Below are 17864 nucleotides of genomic sequence, written 5' to 3' on the forward strand. Positions count from 1 at the left end.
CTTGTAGCGAGATAGCAGCCCCAGGACACCTGAATCCTTCAGAGATAAAGAATTTATTGCTCCATTATCAGAAGAAACGAACTTCTTCCCGCCTCGAAGGCGCTGTTAGGATTCAGAGGAAGAAGCTGACACTGCCCAGACAGAATCCTGTGTTTGAATGGAATTTATGCATCATGGATGAGGTGTATGAATATGCAACAAGCTGTTGTTTTTAAGGGTTAATCCTCTATTAACGTGGGGCCTTTTTTGGGTTTATGCTGCCCAGAAAATGGTACCCGGACGCCCATAACTCTTTGTCTCTATTGAGAGAGACATATTGTCATATTGTCCTAATTCAAATTATCCAAATTATTATTACTCTACTTGTATTACTATTTTTATAACCATTACTATTAGACTTTTAAAATTTTAAAAACAAGTGACTGGCGCTTTTCACAGACACGTTCCTGCGTCACCCGCTCTAGGTGCCTTCCAGCCCTGACAGTTCCACGATTCTGTCTCAATCGAGGGATGATGATTCAGTCACCCTCCAGCGCGAAGCCGGAGCGGTTCTGGAGGGCACGCCCGGCCCTCAGGGCCGGTGTCCCGCCCGGCAGTGCCGGAGCCCCCGCGCGGTGCTGGCAGCGCTCGGTCCCGCCCCCGGCGCTCGGCACAGGCGCGGCGGCGGCGGGAGCGCGCTGAGGGCGGCCCGGCCCGGCCCGGCCCGGTGGCGGACATGCCTGTGAGTTGTTTACGGTCCGCTGGTGCCGCCCGGCCCGGCCACCGCCAGCGGGGACCTGGGGGGCGGGGGTGACGGAGCGGCCGCGGCCGTGCTCGTTCGGGCTCCCCGCTGTTCCCGGAGCCGCCCGCAGAGGCCCCGGCCCGGCCCTGGCGGGGCTCGGCTGCGGCCGCGCTGGGGCAGCCCCGGGCCCGGCCCGGCTCCCGCCTAACGCGCTGGGCGCTTCTCCTCTTGTCCCACCCAGCTGGCCAAAGACCTGGTGCATCCCTCCTTAGAGGATGAGAAGAGGAAGCACAAAAAGAAACGTCTCGTGCAGAGCCCAAACTCCTACTTTATGGATGTAAAATGTCCAGGTAAATATTTGAAATGTTCGTGCGTTATGGAAGGAACAAAACTAATTTTATATACTGTCAACCTTCATATAACAGTTGATTATTATTTCTTATCTGAGTTTGTATTCTGCAGAGAAAAAGGTCTGTGTATTGCTTTGGGTGTTTTAACAATACAAGTGTTTTCCATCTGTGGAAAAAGTTGATGTAAACAATCGGACACTTTTTTTCTGGAGATTCTGGCATGAGTTCTTTAGTTGGGTTTTTTCCATTATAAAACCCTTGCAAGTAGGGAAAAACCCAACCCCCCAGGTCTGCATGTATAAAAAGTGAGATTAAATGGATGTCTTAAAGTATCCATAGCACAAGTTTCAAACAGAAGCCAATATTGTTTCCTTCTTTTGTAAGTTGGTTCTGGAAGAGCAATTGGAAAAACTTTTGACAAGGACATATGCAGGGATACTGCACATATACATAAAAGTAAAGCATACAGCACTGCCTTTTTCCATGTGCTGTTAAGAATTAAGCTGCCATCTAACTCACATACAAGGGTTATAAGATGTTGCCTGTGTCCACTTTTCAGAGATTTCAGTACTTTGTCTCAGAGACACCGGTATAATCAACTTCACTTTTATAAACTGAACTATGGGATTTTGTAGCACCATGACAGGAATGTGCTCTACCAGTGAACAGCTTTTTTATTCAGCACAGTTACATCCATATTGCCCAGTGTGGTAACTTCCTAGCAACTGCTGCAGCATAAGAAGATTCTAGCAGTAAGAAAACACTTACAATAGTGATTTTCCTGACTTAGAACCAGAGAATTGTTGAGGTACTCAGGTTTTCTGATCTTATTCTTTCTTAGTTGCTTAGTTTTCTAAGAAGCTCTGCGACATATTCCATCTGAAAGTGAGGTAAATTAATTTAAACAACTTGAAAGTAAGCTCTGATTGCTTTTAAACAAATACAGGGTTGAAGGCTCAGCTTCTGGGGTTTTTTGGTTTTTTACACTTTGTTCAAACCAGAGTACCTGAATGCATACACTGTGATACTGTTAGTGTCAAAATAGGTCCATCATGGGTTATCTTCATTATTCTTGGTTTTTGTCCTTTGAGGGCTATATAGAGCAAAGCAGGAGAGCTTCAGTAATGATAGAATCCTATGCACAAGGCATTGAAAATGGCAGGTGGCCTTATGTGTCCCTTGGTTGTGGAATTGGGAGTTCCTACCTAGATACTCAAATGGGTTGGGCTCATTTCCCTGCCAACTCACAAAACATTAAAACTCATCAACATGGAAGTTCAGCTTCAATAGGGGGAAAAATTGCTGTGATTAAATTGTAGCTGTTAGCAGTTTTTCACAAAGATTTGTACAGTTGCTCTTTGTGATTTAAACAGAGATCTGTTATTCTGTCCAATAGTGCTTCTCCCTACCAAGCAGACCTTTTGTCACAGGACCCTGCTCACAACATATGTTCTATCTTAGCTGTCTGATCCACATGTGCTGAAAATGCAATCTCTGCTCACCTTTACCTATTTATTATTTTGTATATCCACATCCAGATTAAATCCTTTACAGGATTTCTCCTTCCAAAAATACCTCTTGGCTAATTAAAATACTTTTCAGGGGAAGAAATTGAAAAGCAGTGAAAATCCCATTTCTATCACTCATCCCATGTATGAGTGATCTCATCCTTTCTTAAGTCATACAATTTATAAGTTGTAGACAAAAGCATTACATAGGGAATTAGTGAAATTTTTCTGGGCAAGTCTTTCCATTGAAATATTATGTTAGTTTTATAGAATGCAACCAAGCCTTACATGTACCAATTATTAAACAGAAAGCAAACACAGATTGGAACAGCAGTGTTTATATTCCCAGCTTTCAGGCTTTGTCAACAGCAGTGTTCTACTGTTACAAGGTAAATATTTCTCCAGCTACATGAGTTCCTCTGTTCAGCAGAGGAGGCTAACCTGGAACTGCTGAACTTCTTTACAGGAGATGTGATAGGCAAATTAGGGCTTGTCAGCCAGCAGGGTCTGTTGATTTTCATATGGGAATCAAAGCAGTTTCTGTTACCTAACTTGCTTTTCCATGCATGTAAGTTAAGGCAAGCACTTCAGAACACAGCCATGGCTTGCTTAGTTTGGCTAGGTCTGTTGTGTAAGGAAATACAGATGCATTTTGGACAAGTATTTAGAATACCTGATTCAATTACCACAGTAAAAACTGATGCTAGAAATAGCCAGTGGAAAGTTTCATGATGTTGTTTTTCAGGATGCTACAAGATCACCACGGTGTTCAGCCATGCTCAGACAGTAGTTCTGTGTGTAGGGTGCTCAACTGTCCTGTGCCAGCCAACTGGGGGCAAAGCCAGGCTCACAGAAGGTAAGGGCATTGTTACACACCCTAAATATGCCACTTAGATAAATGCATTTCATAGCCTGCAAATATTTTACCTTGGATTTTGGAAACTGATACTGGAACACTGATTTTGCAAATTGCTTAGAGCTGGCTAGTAGAAACATTGATAATAGGCCCAGAATTGTGAATTTTTCTTCAGATTCCTTTTTTTAAATGGCTATACAGATCTTCCAGGCAGGTAAACACCTACATTGTCATCAAACACACTTCATTTTAGGTGACTTGTCATTCCCTTCAGCTTGTGTAATGAATGCTGCTGTTTTAACTCTGAGCTGGGTTTAAAGTGTTAAAAGCACCATCAAAGGAGCAGGGTACTTTTGCCAGGCTAAAGCAATCCTGTGCCACTGCTAGTCATTAATGGCTTGCCTGTTTGTTTTCAAACAGCCCTACTGCAAAGCAGTTCCCTGGCTCAAAGAACATTTGTTTCATATAAATTATAAGGGAGCAAATATCCACCAATAATGTATCTACAGATAACTGGTATAACAGCAGTATCTTTGAGTGCAGCCCAATTCTGGGGTATGTGGAAAGCACTGGAAACACTTTAGGATTTAAAAAATGTAAAAATTAATCCAGATTTTATTAATTTCTTATTTAAAGGGCAAAAGGTAAGCATGTATACAAATTACACATAGCAATGCTTATATAATGTGCTGTTACACAGGGGTGGTAAACATGAGCACAGAATACCTGAAGTGAGGCTGTTGAGCATTGAAATGGTGACACCACACACAGCAGCTGTTTCAGTTGGGGTTTGTATCACCAAGGGATGGAACAGTAGACTGAAATTTTAAAATGCATCTGGAAGAAAAGAAATAGTACACCTTAAACTTATTTTAAGATGAGTTGCATGACAGCCATGTTGCTCAGGTTGAACTAGAGAAGATTTACAGTGCTAAATCTTCACCTCTTATGGTACATGACATTTAAATTTAATCCATGAATTTTTCTACTTTCATTGGATGGGCAATTTTTCAAGGCAGTCTAACAATCTAAGGACTATTCCTATCTCTACTCATGTGATTTCTTTGCAGGCTGTTCATTTAGAAGAAAGCAACACTGAACAGTTCAGCATGTGATTTTTGGATCTGTGTTCCTGAAAGCCTTACCAGTTTAAAAATGCCTGTTACAACAATAATATAATTATGATTGATTTTGTACAAATTACATGCTACTGCTGACTAATCTGCTGGAATCTCTTTTTCAATAAATGATCTGAAGTGCAAGTTCTTCCTGTAAGTTTGCAGACAACCAAGCTCTATTTTTATAAGTTTGAACAGTGAAAACCTTGGACTTCCTGCATCCTTCCCCTTGCTAATCATAAACTACAGCAGTGTAATGCATATAGTTACAGAAACTGCTTTAAAAATGCATTTTGTGTATTTTATTACTGCAGCTACCATAATTGCAAGGGTTGCAAAAGCTAGATAAGATTTAAAATGGCTCATTTGCTTTCAGTGTTGCTGTAGTCCCTTCCCCCTCTTGGGTAATATGGTGATAAATAAAAATGAAAAGTTACTCACCTCTGTTCAGCTGTTTCTGTGGAATGCATGGATTTTCCCTCCTGCTAATTTGATCTCAAGAACTGCACTTGGTATTCTAAACTGAGATGTCTATCCAAAAAAAACCCCAAAAGTAGTGCTTTGCAAAGCACTGAAAACCTGCAGCACAGAGAAGGCAACTGGCATATCAACAATTGTACAACTGGCATATCAACAATTGTAAGTCATGGAACTACACTAGGAGGTGTGAGTGGTATCTAGGCACAAGTACAGCAAATGTGCATGTTGTTACTATTAAATACTGGCATTAAATAATTGCCTTCTTGCAATAAGGAAAAGGATATCATTATTTTTTGAAAGCCATGTCTTTTTAAATGGCTGGTAAAAATGGATTTTGTTTTTAACCATGAGAAAATATTAAAACAAAATCTTACACATATCTTACTAAATAATATCTCAAGTTATGTCTCAACTGCTCTTTAAAAGTATCAGCTGTCTTGGTGAGCTAATTATTATTTGGATTTTCTACTTAGCTAGTATTCTTTTTATGACTTTGAAAACTCTTACATGTCTAGTCAATAAAATAAACCAAAACCTGATACTCCAATTGGTTGCATTTGCAAGGTAAGTTTTATTTCTGTTATTTCAAACAGCAAACATGTAATTACCATATGCAGAAGGAGGTGTTGATACAGAAACAGGTGTACCAATGGAATACATGTGCCTCCTAAGAAAAGTTGGGGTTCATGTCAGTGCCTCTCACAACAAAGGTTCACTCACAGGTAAGTTTACCATGAAAGCTGCTCTTAATTGACCAGACATAGGGTAGTTGGTTTCCCACACACAATGCCAGCCCATCAAATTACTGGTTTTAGAACAAAGATCAAAATAGCAATATTAATTGTGACTTGAATACATGTGCTAAGGCCACATTGATTCCTAGTCTCTCATATCTCTGCCTGGACTCATTAATTTAATACCAAAGCAGAGACTGTCAAAGACCCATTTTGTTCCAGGTGCTAGAAGATGAAATGATTGGATACTCTTGAGATAAAGACAATTATTAATGAATAAAAAAAGTGAAATTTTGGTGAGTGGGCCAGAAACCCCAAGCAAACCATTTTTAAGGTATAATAATGATTGTAATTATGAAAAATATACTAAACTAGTCTTATTAGCTCCAATTAAAAATGTAGGTAAAACACTGACCTCTCAAAATACTAAATTTCCTGGTTTCTTGGTGTTGGGTAATAAATATTACCATAGGCAGAGTGGGAGCAGAGATGGCAGCATGCTGAATCATCACAGGGCAGGGGACAGCTGTGAGGATAACACTCCAAGCATTACTTTGGGAAAGAGGCAGGGAGGGCTGTCTCCTGCTGGCTGCTAACCAAGACATCTTGCTCCTTAAATTCAGAGCAGCAGAGCAGTGCAGGAAAGGAAGTATTGAAACCTTTCCTAAAGATGCTCCTCTGTTTTGTGTCAGCCTGAAAGTACTGTCTAATGTAACTGCAGGGGAAGTGAGGTGGGGGTAAACCTTTGAGGTGACAGAGATCTCCCATGCCATTTGAAATACATCAAATGGACACTGCAGATGCTGCTTTATTCCCATTGTGAAACTGAAGATGAGAAAATCTCCCAGCTCTAGAGCTGCATCCAGCTCTGGGCCCTCACTTCAAGGAAGGCATGGAGGAGCTGGAGCATGTCCAGAGAAAGGCAGTGGCCATTCTCTCTTTCTCTGGAGCACAAGTCTGACAAGAAGCTGAAGGAGCCTGGAGAGAAGGGGTGACCTTATCACTCTACAGCTCCCTGGCAGGAGATGGAGCCAGGGGAGATTGGCCTCTTCTCCCAGGGAACAAGTGAAAGGACAAGAGAACGTGGCCTCAAGCTGCACCAGGTGAGGCTCAGGTTGGACAACAGGAAGAATTTCTTCCAGAAAGGGGGATCAGGCATTGGGAGGAGCTGCCCATGGGGGTGGTGGAGTCCCCACCCCTGGATGCAGCACTTTGAGCTGTGCTCCAGCTGCCAGGGCTGTGTTGGGTTGGTGAGACTTCTACTCCTGGCTTCAGGAATGGGCTTTGAGCTGTATTGAGCTACTGGAGTTCCTAATTCCTGTCTACAAGGGAGTATCTAGGCTACAGAATACAGAGCCATTTCTGGCTACCAAGTGTTTATCACTCAAAAACAACAGGACAGTTTGACAGCTTGCCACGTTGTGCTATTTGGGTGGACTTGACTCTAGAAATGATACTTTTATTGCACAGTAAACTAATTCTACACATTCTCTGTGTCCAATAAAAATGGATGAGATAATATCTAAAAAACAAAAAGAATTTTACTTACAGTGCTCTAGACTAATTCTTTTATAGCTCTTAATCCACAGCTCTGATAAAAGCCTGCTTCTGGTATAAATCTGCATTCTGGAGGTAGCTTCAAGGTTTGGGTTTTGTTGGTTTTTTAAGCAACTAAGGGAAGTGGCATGTGAAAACAAAAAGCAATGGTGACACAATTTTTCTTTAAAAAGTAATACTGAATAGTTTTGGCAGACTGGAACTGTAAGAATAACAAGCAACATGTTTGTGTGGTCAAATCAAGATGTGAAATTTTTCCAAAGTTTAACATTCAAGCTAGGTAATTGGTACTTAGTGAAAAAAAAAAAAAGGCTATTTTTTTGATCTTGGTCAAGTGTTTCACTAGTTGGTAAAAATAACCTGCTAATATAATGATCATTTACACAGATACTACAGGAAGTTATCTTTGACTGTTACATTCTCATTTTCTGTAAGTTAGGAACTTCCCTGAGAGATGAATTCCAGTTAGACATAAGTTTAGCACCACTAGCAGAGGTTAATTAAGTGAATTATTGATGCTCTTTCTTCCCATATTCCTAGTGAACTCGAAGCCCAGTTGCACCCTTTGTTTTCAGTGCCACAGATCTCCCTCAGCCCACACACTGTGCCTGTTTCTCTCTCTCGAACTCCCTGGCGATCTTTAAGGCGGTGCTGTTGAGTGAAACCGATTGCATGTTACAGATAATGGTGACAATGACCCCTCTGGGGGGTGCCCCTGGCCAGGTACCCCCAGCTTCAGGCTCCAGCTCTTCAGGCAGGATGAGGAGGACGCTGCTGGCCCCCACAGCCCCCCCAGTGTGAGATGCATAGTGTCTCTGCTGTCTGCAGCAGCCACACTGTTGGCTTTTCTCTACCACAGCCCAAGCCATGGCGTATTTACCATCCCTGTCCCACGACACTTCTGTTTTTGGCACTGGAGTCCACATCATTGCAACTGTGCTTGGCTTGAGGTACCCTGGAAGAAGTTTGCTGTTCTTGTTTTGAAATTGTCCAGCTTGATAACTGTACAACAAGGCATTTCCAAATTTCAGGAGGTCACCTACTGATGACAGGAAGCCACCACCAGCCCACTTGTAAGAGTTGTCCACGTATGGTGCATTTACCAGCCGTCCCTTTTTGTTGTAAATGTAACACCTGAAATGCAAGAAAATTCAACTTGTCATTCTCATGGACTATGCACAATGATTTTAAGCTGCCCTACACCTTAAAAGAGCAAACTGAGCATGTGTTAGCTTGTTCTTGTGAAAATTTAGAGAGTTTTTAAAATACATTTTTTAAATATATTTAGCGCAGAAAAATCAACAAGTAATTCAGACAGAAAAACAAAAATTAAGGTGACTTTTTAGGTTAGAAGCTGAACTTCAATCAAAGTACTAATCCTGCTTAATCTTAGGATATACTAAGAATAAAGACAATATACAAATAAGAGATGTGACAGAGATAAATAAAACAGGCAACACAGATTTTTTCTTAAATGCCTGTACTAGAAATGAAGTGTTTAAAAGAACAAGAAATTCTACAAGTGAGGCTTAGGTGACTGCTCCCAGAGAGTAGTTTCCACTTATGCTTGATTTCCCCCCACTGCCCCATTATGGCTGCTGTACTCTAGAACAAAGCAAGGAGCATTAAAATCTTGCAGAACACAAATGTAGAAACTGCCAACCAGAGCTGCAGAATGAACTGTCAGGAACAATGCAACAGAAGAGCAGAACAAATTGTGCTTTTGAGAGAAACAGTCCAATCATGACTGGATTAATTTCATAGAACATATGAAAAGGACTTGTTGAATAAATATATAACCCAAGGAACTTCAGCCTTTGGTGTTTAGACCAAATAAGGCCCTGGAAAGTTATGAAAAGGAAGAGCCCTACCTAGATTTCACTTGTATTGGAAAGCTTTCTAGCAAACTTCTGAATAACTTCTAACACTGGAATCAGAGGTTGAAACAAAGGAAGAATGATGAATGGTCCAGGATGCAAGACTACAGTGATTTAGTGACAGTGATTTAGTGTCCTGTTGTCCCTATAATGAGTTTTTTGATCACAAAAAACCCTGCTACAAAGACATTGACTTATACCTCTAAAAGATCTCGAACATGGATTTTTTTAGCATTTTCCTGTTAGACAAATATAGTATAACCAAACCATTAAACAAACCTTAACACCTCAATACATTCTATTTTGAGGCATCAAGCTCCAATTTCTGGAAAGCAAAACTGAGATGCTGATGGATTTGCTAACAGTAAGTACCTATAAAAAGACTCCCAGAAGAGCATCTCTCTCAATTCCTTGATCCCTCCCATATTTCACTTGATACAAGGATGAACATACACATCTTCTAAAAAACCTTGACTGTACAAGGTTGATAATTTATAAGAACATCACTGTCATCCAGATGAGCCTCTGATCCTACAGCCAGAGAGCCTCTGAAATTTTGCAAGCAAACTGAACACCAGCACAAAGCATCTTAGACCAGAGCAGTAAAGCTGTGCACACCCACTTGCAATATACACCTGTACTGAGTATAAAACCTCAGCTTCAACGTGTTCATCTTTCTTTGAGAGCATTTTAGAGGCCAAACTTTTCCAAAGTCTGAGTCTCATTTTCATGAGACTGTTACTGAAACCTTGTCATTCAACAGAATTCTTGTCCCACACCAAAATTTAATAGGGGAGTCAATAATCGATTTCTGAGCCCAGACAGGAAATTCAATAAAATAAGACAAGAAACCCTAGCCTGATCCACTATATGGGAATGGATTATCCAGTTACAAAATTTATCTCAGCTTGTTGTTTTGTGGGCGTTGTTTGGGGTTTTTTGTAGGACTGGGGTGGTGGGGGGTGTTGTTTATTTTTTTCCTATGTTAAATGAATTTTAAAATTAAATTGATGTTAAATAGAATTTTAATTCTGGTCAACATGCATACTGAAATTTGATTTATGAAAACACTGTGTTACTGTGAGACTATTACAATTCCATGGAACCCTTTAAATGCCAGTATATTAAGCAAACTAAAGTAACTATATATTCCAACATCATTTCCTAGTTACTCCTTATTTAATTTGCATTTATGTGCTTACTTGTACCCAAAGTAAATGTAAACTTTGAAGTCACCCCTATTACTCCCCTCACCTCCCATATTCACACTTAGAACAAGGAATATTTATTTCTTCTTCTGTAATTTTATGTGCTAATTACAGAATCTATACCATGGCACTGGAAGCAGCTACATGAGTAATGTTGAAGTAACATGCAACACTTCATTCCAATGTCTGGGAAAAGAAAAATCACACATCCTTAATTCAGGTGTCTTAATTAAGATAGAAAGGGCAACAGTTGTTGTGGAAAAAGCAGAGTTGCACCCCTGTTTACCTTGCTCTGTTATATATCATTGCCTCATTGTCATCCAGGACAGTTGTCAGCATATCCAAATCACGAAACATTTTCAGCATGTAATCTGTGAATTTTTGTCCTGAAGCTCTCTCCACAACAGCACTTAAGAGAGTAAAGCCATATGTTGAGTACAAGAACTGACTACCTTGAAGAAACACAGTGAGAAAGGGAAAAAACCCAGGTTAATTGCATGACACTTACATGGAACCATATGTGCAAATAAAACTGTATACAGCAATTAATAATCAACCATTGTTGATCCTAGGCCTAGGAAATTCTGTAGTGCAGCAGACACATCCTGCTAAGAGAACAGCACTAAAACCTCCCAGAGAGCTCTATGTACACTCAGGTTTCATGCCAAGCTGTCAACACTGACATTTAACATCCTTTCAGGAGATTTACCACATCAGGTGCAACAAGGATGTCTGGATTTGGAAAGCTCCCACAAGCCATACAATTACTGCTTAAAAGATGCTCAGCTACTGTGACTTGTTTGTGTGTCCATACCCTGGACAAGGGAAAACAACAGCAATACTCACATTTTTCAAGGGTATTCATCACTTTTAGCACAGTGTTTCTAGTTCTAGAATATCCCATAAGATTATATGAACACACGCATGTATATTATTTAAGACAACTGAATTTATTTACAAATTAATGTTTCATTTTAAAAAATCTCATCCTTGTGCTAATGCCTTCTATGACACATTTACATATTGAGCAACTGCTAAAGTGCCTACAGCTGAGACAGATCACTTATTTAAAGTGAGCTCTCCAAGATGGTGAGGGTTTAACTTCATCCTCTTTCTACTCTCTCCCCCTTAAATGCACATTATTTACTGTTTATGAGCAATACATAGAATTTACCTTAACCTAACTCGTTTAAAACTTACACCTGAAGTTCCTCAAAGTCCTCTCTAGACCTAATTTAAATAATCCAAACAATAAATTCCTTGACTAATTCTGTGAGCCTATGGGGGTTTTTTAGATATGTTTTTTTAGGTCTGATTTAGTGTCCCAGTAAAATATTTTGCTTTTTATTTCCTATCTGGAAGGCCCAGAACATGACTACAGCAAGTTGGTATCTGCTTACAAAAGACTTTGTAGATACAAATTTGTTACCAGAATTATCTTCTGCTCCACCATTTATAAATCCACTAACTGGTGTGCTTCAGGGCACTTCCTGCATTACTTACTGCTCCTGGGAGAAAAGTCTTAGACATAAAGATTACATGACCAGGTGGTTTGTGCAAAACAGACCAAATACTTCTCTGATGAGCTTTTAATGGGGCATGCAAAGAAAAAATAAAAAAGGAGGGAAGCAGAACAAACCAAAACACCACAACAAACACTCTTCACTGGACTCTACCATCATCATCACATGTAAAACTATTTGAAACAAAACTCTCACCAGAAGAGCATATTTTGGTCTACATTAATAGAAACTCACCTGGTTTAAAGAATAAGGGATCATTTTTAAATATCTTCAGTGACTCAATCACACTTTCAAATTTTTCCTTCAAATAATACTCTTCCTGTTCAAACTCCTTGTCGTTCCTGCCAGGCTTTGCATTTCGGCTCTTTGTCTCACTATCATGTTCTTTCTTCTGTTTGGCACAATCAGTGTTTTCAGTCCCTTTACCTTCTTTTGCTTTTTGTTCTTTATCCTGGTGGGATTTTGTTAGCTTAAGTGCTCTGTTTGCCTTTTCCTTTTCTTCTTTTACTTTTGAAATATCTTTTTCATAGTGACGAATCCCACTCAAGTGTGAAACTAACTGTCTTGTGGTAATAGTGACCTAGGTGGAGAGGATACTGTGAGTTCTCTTCATTAAAAGACAAACAATAAATCCCTGAAAAAGTTACATCCACCATGACAAAGAACAGACAAAGGTGCAAGACCTTTTAAATCTCACATATTAAACAAAGTATTAAAAAAAAGTGTATATGTGGACACACACTTGATATAAAAGTGAAGATCCAAATATGCTTTTCTGAGCAGGAAATATCAGTACTTGTCTCAATGATTTGAGTGTTTTATAGGAACAGGTCCAGATCAGGCACCTGGACACAGATAGCTATGTGGTGACAGGAACAAAAATTTGAAAAAACTCTTACCAATAAACAACTACATACCTTTTCACCCTCGTAGACCTTTTCTGGAAATTCAGGGACATATTTCTGCACTGGAGCATCTAAATCCAGTTTCCCCTCTTCCCAGAGTTTAGCAGCAGCCATCATGGTGAGACACTTGCTGATGCTGGCGATGCGCATGACGGTCTCTGGCTTGCACAGCACCCGGTTCTCCACGTCAGCATAGCCCAGACCTGCCAGGAAATAAAACCCTCTGCTAAGTCCTTTGCACATGCTGAGTTCATTACATGCAATGAATTGGATTTACTGGCTCTTGAAAATAGTTTTCCTCCAGCTAAACTGGGATATGAAGCATTGATTGGACTATCCCAGCCCCTGCTTCAGTTCAGTCAATAACATTTTACTGTAGTAGCAGCAGGTAATCAGAGCCCATTGGATTAGACAATGGCATCTCAAGTTGCTGATTAAGACTACAACAAACATGATGATAAATGAGATTAAAGATGAAGCCAAAATTTACACTCCTGAGGTCAAATATTCAGCATAAAAAACCCAAAGAGACCAAAATCTAGATTGTAAAATAACTGACCAACAGTAATAAACCCCTTTTACTGTTCTGAACTAATGGCTGAGGCAGCAAAGTATCAATACAGAAACTGAGAGAGGAAATCCCTCACAAATTCATTCCCATCACCTAAGCAGTAAGGTTTCACAGAACCCAGGTGTTACTATGTTTCAATATCACTCAGCATGACTTCAATCAAAATACAGCTGAACAGTCTCTGTAACAGTGTTTTCCTATGTAACCAACCCACAAGTCTGGTAGCAAGAACTGGCATTAATAAGGCATTATCAACCTGCCAAACCAGTCTTCAGTTTGAGGGAGGTTTGAAAAAAGTGAAAGTGATGTTGCAGCATAAAAGCAAGAAAATGCAGCAATGACATATTTGCAGTTTTCAGTACAAGAAAGGCCTGCAAGCAACACACCTCTGTCTAAATAAAACTGTAGTCTAACAATGAACTGCTCAGGAAATAAAACCACAAACCCTGACAAAGTACAAGAAATAAAACAGATGACATGCCATTTGCCCAAGACCCTTTCTCTTATATAGCTGCTACTCAAGTGCCTGGTGCTTGTTGATGCAGATGATGTTCCCCCAGTGAAAACAGCTCCCAAACCTCACACCATTCCCATCAGCAAGAGAACAGGTTCAGCACTGTGGTCACAGAATACATGCAACTCACACCTGTCCCTGCTTTGCCCCCATGGAGAAGGGAGGAGGAGACCCAAACAACCAAGAATTGAGTGTTTTGAAACTCCTGAAAATGTTTCTGAGAACAGATACACATTCTGATTGTTTTTTTTTTTAAACATCAAATGTCTAAAGGATATGAGAAATACTAACACACTCTATTTATACCCTGTGTAACCAGAAAAAACAACTGCAATTTCTGAAAGGATAGCACCTGTTAAATCCTGAACCTTCCCAGTAAAGCCACACCTCAGCCCACAAACAGCAGAGAGGTCACCAAATGTGAGCCCTTATTCCTTTAACTACTAAGGAAGTTCTTGTGGGGAGAGCAGTTCTTTACCTCCTACACCCAATGCTACCAGAGCACTGTACAGCTCTATGCCCAGAGTACATTCAAAGGTTAATCTGAAAAATTAATGGAAGAAAGATTCTCCCATCTAACTGTTGAGACATACTAGCATATTCAGGAAGTTAACAAATTATCAATTCCTGGAAATGATTGAAGTTTACCAAGGAAGGTGCCATTTGATACTCCCTAAGCACCCATTTCTGGCTACTGTCCAGAGATGGGACATCAAGTAGACAAAATCCCAGCCTGATTAGCTTGTCTGAATTGTTCATTTTTTAGATGTTCATCAGTTCTTGACAGTATGCACAACTACTGCTCCCACATACTAACCTTCTGACCAGACTTCCTTTCCATCTACAGAAACTCCAACTAATATACCAGGGATTCCTGCTTCATCCTGAAAAAAACAAAATGGACAGAAGACATTTAGAAGGATATTTAAGTTAAAAAACACCTCCTCCCAAGCCCTAGAACTGAAAAAGCTACAAACCCCCTACAAATAAACCTGCTTATTGTTGCCAAATTATAGTTGAAATTTTGTTATGTACCAGTTTGGTTGAACTGGTACAAACTGCTTTTGCAAAGCTGACATTTTAACTCAGCTATTGGGAAAAACATACCTAACAAGAAGAGCAGGGTAATATTTTTGCTTTGATAATTCAATTAAATAATTGAATGGAACATGCAAGAGAAACAAAACATGACAGTTAATATGCAACTGGCAAACTGCATCACCTACTGGCAGGCAAGATTTCAAAAAAGCTTCAGCTGGATTTTTGAAGCAACTACAAGGTGCTTTTTAAACAGAATCACAGAATATCCTGAGTCGGAAGAGACCCACACAGGAGAGCTCCACCAATCCCCCCCAGTGCCTGAGAGCGTGGTTCAAACACTCCTGGAGCTCTGTCAGGCTTGAGCCGTGACCACTTACCTGGGGACCTGTTCACTGCCTGACCACCCTCGAAGTAAAAAACTTTTCCTAATACCCACCTAAACTTCTCCTGACATAATTTCCTGGTATTCCCTGGTCACAGAAAGCAGAGATCAGTGCCTGCCCCTGAGCTTCCCCTCATGAGGAAGCTGCAGCCCTCAGTGAGGTCTCTCCTCCACGCTGAACCAAGTGCCCCCGGACGGCTCCCGCCTCTCTTCCTGCAGCCTTTAAGGCCCCCCTTGTTCCCAGATACCCCGCACTGTGCCACACTTCCACACACCCCTGTATGGAGCTGGCCTGAGCTGCGCCAGCCCCGCAGCCTCCAGCGGTTCCCCCTCACACCTTGATCCTCCGCACCAGGTCCCTGCTCCTCTCCACGGCCGCGCCGAAGCCCCGCGGCGACGGCGGCTTCTCCTCCCGCCCGCTCTCCGGCTCTTCTCCCGCCGGCGCCGCCCGAACCCCCAGCGCCAGCCCCAGCGCCAGCCCCCAGCCCCAGGGCCGCGGCCCGGCTCCGTCGCCTCCTCTGCGGGCCGGGGGGAGCCGCCGGGGAGCCGCCGCCCGCCGCAGGGCCCGCGCCAGGCCCGCCATGGCCGGGGCGGACATGGCACCGCCGGGCCACAGGCACCGCCTCGCCGGGCCGAGCCCCGAGCGCATCGAGCGCCGCCGCCTCACGGAGCAGCGCGGCCGCGGCGGCGGGACGGGCTCCGCTCCGGCAGGGACGGGCTCGGCTCCGCCAGGGCCTGCGGCGGCTGGAGCAGGGCAAGCGCGGCTCGCCCGCCTTCACCACGGGCTGCACACGGGCTCGCTCCGCCGGCGGGACACACGGCACTCGGGCCGCTTTCCCGGGGCTCGGCACGACTGGCCGGGCACGGAGAGGAACGGAACCACAGGAACGATGAGGTTGGAAAAGACCTCTGAGCTCAGCGAGCCCAGCCCGTGACCGAACACCTCCTTAGCAACTGGACCGTGGCACCAAGTGCAGCGTCCGGTCCTTCCTTGAACACCCCCAGGCTCGGTGACTCCCAACACCTTCCTGCTCAGCCCATTCCGATGTCACTCTTTCAGTGAAGAAATTCTTCCTAGTGCCCATCCTAAACCTCCCCTGGCATAGTTTAAGACTGTGTCCTCTCATCCTGTCACTTGTGGTGTGGAAGTAAAGTCCGACCCCCAGCTGGCTACACCCTCCTGGTGTAGGGAGTTCTAGAGGGCAATAAGGTCTCCCCAGAATCCCCTTTTCTCCAGGCTGAACACCCCCAGCTCCCTCATCTTACCAGATTTGTGCTCCAGACCTTTCCCCATCTCCATTATCCCTCTTTGGACCCACTGCAGCACCTCAGTGTCCTCTTGTCTTGAAGGGCACACAACTGGACACAGCGCTTGAAAGGTGACCTCACTAGTGCCAAGTACAGGGACTTAGAGCTGGTTCCTTTAGTTTACCACCAAAAGCCACCAGCTGTGTCCACAGGTGGTATTTGACAAAATGAGCCAAACCCCTGTGAATCCTCCCCAAAGATTTATTTGAAAAGAAAGGTTTTTGAAGCAGGCTCAGTACCATTCACTCCTCCTCCGGATGGAGGCGAGGTTGTAACTCCTACCAGCTCCATTGTGGCTCACACAAAATAACTTACTATTAACCAACACTTTAATTGCTTTGATGCATAAGAAAAAGATAGAGAAGGTAAAGAATATGTCAAGCCACAAAATAATTTCTTAATTGGGCACTCCCCAGCAAATGTTTGCAGAATCAAATGAAAAAAGCCTGCTACTAAACATATGCCAGGTTGAAGTACAGCAAGCTAGGCTAACACCCAGATAAAACCTCTTAACTGCAAGATAACCATATTTGAACTAGGTTTGTCAGGAATTACTTACAGTAGCTGCATCTTCCAGCTGTAGTGTCAGGTTTCAGCCTAGAACAGTGGGGATGGCACAGCTGGCACATGGAGAGTTCTAGAAGGACAGACTCCCCACTTCTGCTTACATGTGTGGCTCACTTCTTTGAGGTGCTAGCCTAGAGATTTCAATCTTCTTCATGTCTGATGATCTCAAAAATGGCAGGATTTGGCAGAAAGTCAGAACAAATAGCTTTCATGTGTGATGTCAAATGCAGACCAGCTGCTACCCTTTTCACTGCAGGCATTTATTGCTCATTAGTATTTTCTCAATAAAACTCCATTGCTTATCACAGTGCAACTTCATACCCAACTGGTACAAGATGATATATTTCCTTTCTTGTAACTCATTTTCACGGTGTTAAGCTGTCTCTGGAAGCATTTTGCAGCAGGATTCTCTGCATTCCTACATTAACCTGCTCAGCATGAACACTCTTTGACATCACACTTTTGAATGGGCCAGAAACAGAGCTTGCCATTTTTCTCTGATTGCCTTAATGAAGAGCTTTGTGCCAAGCCCAGTAGCACAACTTGGCCTATTGTTATCTGGTTTATTTTCCTCTAAACTGCTGGGTTTGCTACCTTTGAACTGAGCTATCAGGCTTACAATGTTTTGAGGATTTTCTACTCTT

The 17864-nt window shown here is 42.2% G+C and overlaps 2 protein-coding genes across 2 annotated transcripts; one reads left to right on the top strand and one right to left on the bottom strand.

Annotated features, from left to right (window-relative positions):
• Positions 1–563: 563 nt before the first annotated feature.
• RPS27L (ribosomal protein S27 like) lies at positions 564–4993 on the top strand. Its single transcript, XM_071442011.1, has 4 exons — positions 564–721; positions 963–1071; positions 3325–3435; positions 4506–4993. Exons 1-4 carry the CDS (start codon positions 716–718, stop codon positions 4532–4534), a joined length of 255 nt encoding a protein of 84 aa, XP_071298112.1. The 5' UTR covers positions 564–715; the 3' UTR covers positions 4535–4993.
• LACTB (lactamase beta) lies at positions 4015–16068 on the bottom strand. The gene is made up of 6 exons (XM_071442010.1): positions 15683–16068; positions 14740–14806; positions 12850–13040; positions 12167–12512; positions 10696–10861; positions 4015–8458 (listed from the first exon to the last, which is right to left on the bottom strand). Exons 1-6 carry the CDS (start codon positions 15992–15994, stop codon positions 7915–7917), a joined length of 1626 nt encoding a protein of 541 aa, XP_071298111.1. The 5' UTR covers positions 15995–16068; the 3' UTR covers positions 4015–7914.
• Between the last annotated feature and the right edge of the window lie 1796 nt (positions 16069–17864).

Source organism: Agelaius tricolor, unplaced genomic scaffold (assembly GCF_023055355.1).
Source record: "Agelaius tricolor isolate 1412-34295 unplaced genomic scaffold, bAgeTri1.0.p SCAF_16, whole genome shotgun sequence".
Taxonomy (NCBI): domain Eukaryota; kingdom Metazoa; phylum Chordata; class Aves; order Passeriformes; family Icteridae; genus Agelaius; species Agelaius tricolor.

What these genes read in the sequence shown, in the direction of transcription:
- RPS27L (XM_071442011.1), top strand. An exon ending in TATGGATGTAAAATGTCCAG is followed by an intron (nt 1,072 to 3,324) that starts GTAAATATTTGA and finishes GTTGTTTTTCAG; the next exon opens with GATGCTACAAGATCACCACG. An exon ending in CAAAGCCAGGCTCACAGAAG is followed by an intron (nt 3,436 to 4,505) that starts GTAAGGGCATTG and finishes ATTTCTTTGCAG; the next exon opens with GCTGTTCATTTAGAAGAAAG.
- LACTB (XM_071442010.1), bottom strand. Translation starts at nt 15,994, where the DNA reads ATGCGCTCGGGGCTCGGCCCGGCGAGGCGGTGCCTGTGGCCCGGCGGT. An exon ending in TCCCTTATTCTTTAAACCAG is followed by an intron (nt 10,862 to 12,166) that starts GTGAGTTTCTAT and finishes TGTTTCTTCAAG; the next exon opens with GTAGTCAGTTCTTGTACTCA. An exon ending in ATGATATATAACAGAGCAAG is followed by an intron (nt 8,459 to 10,695) that starts GTAAACAGGGGT and finishes CTTGCATTTCAG; the next exon opens with GTGTTACATTTACAACAAAA.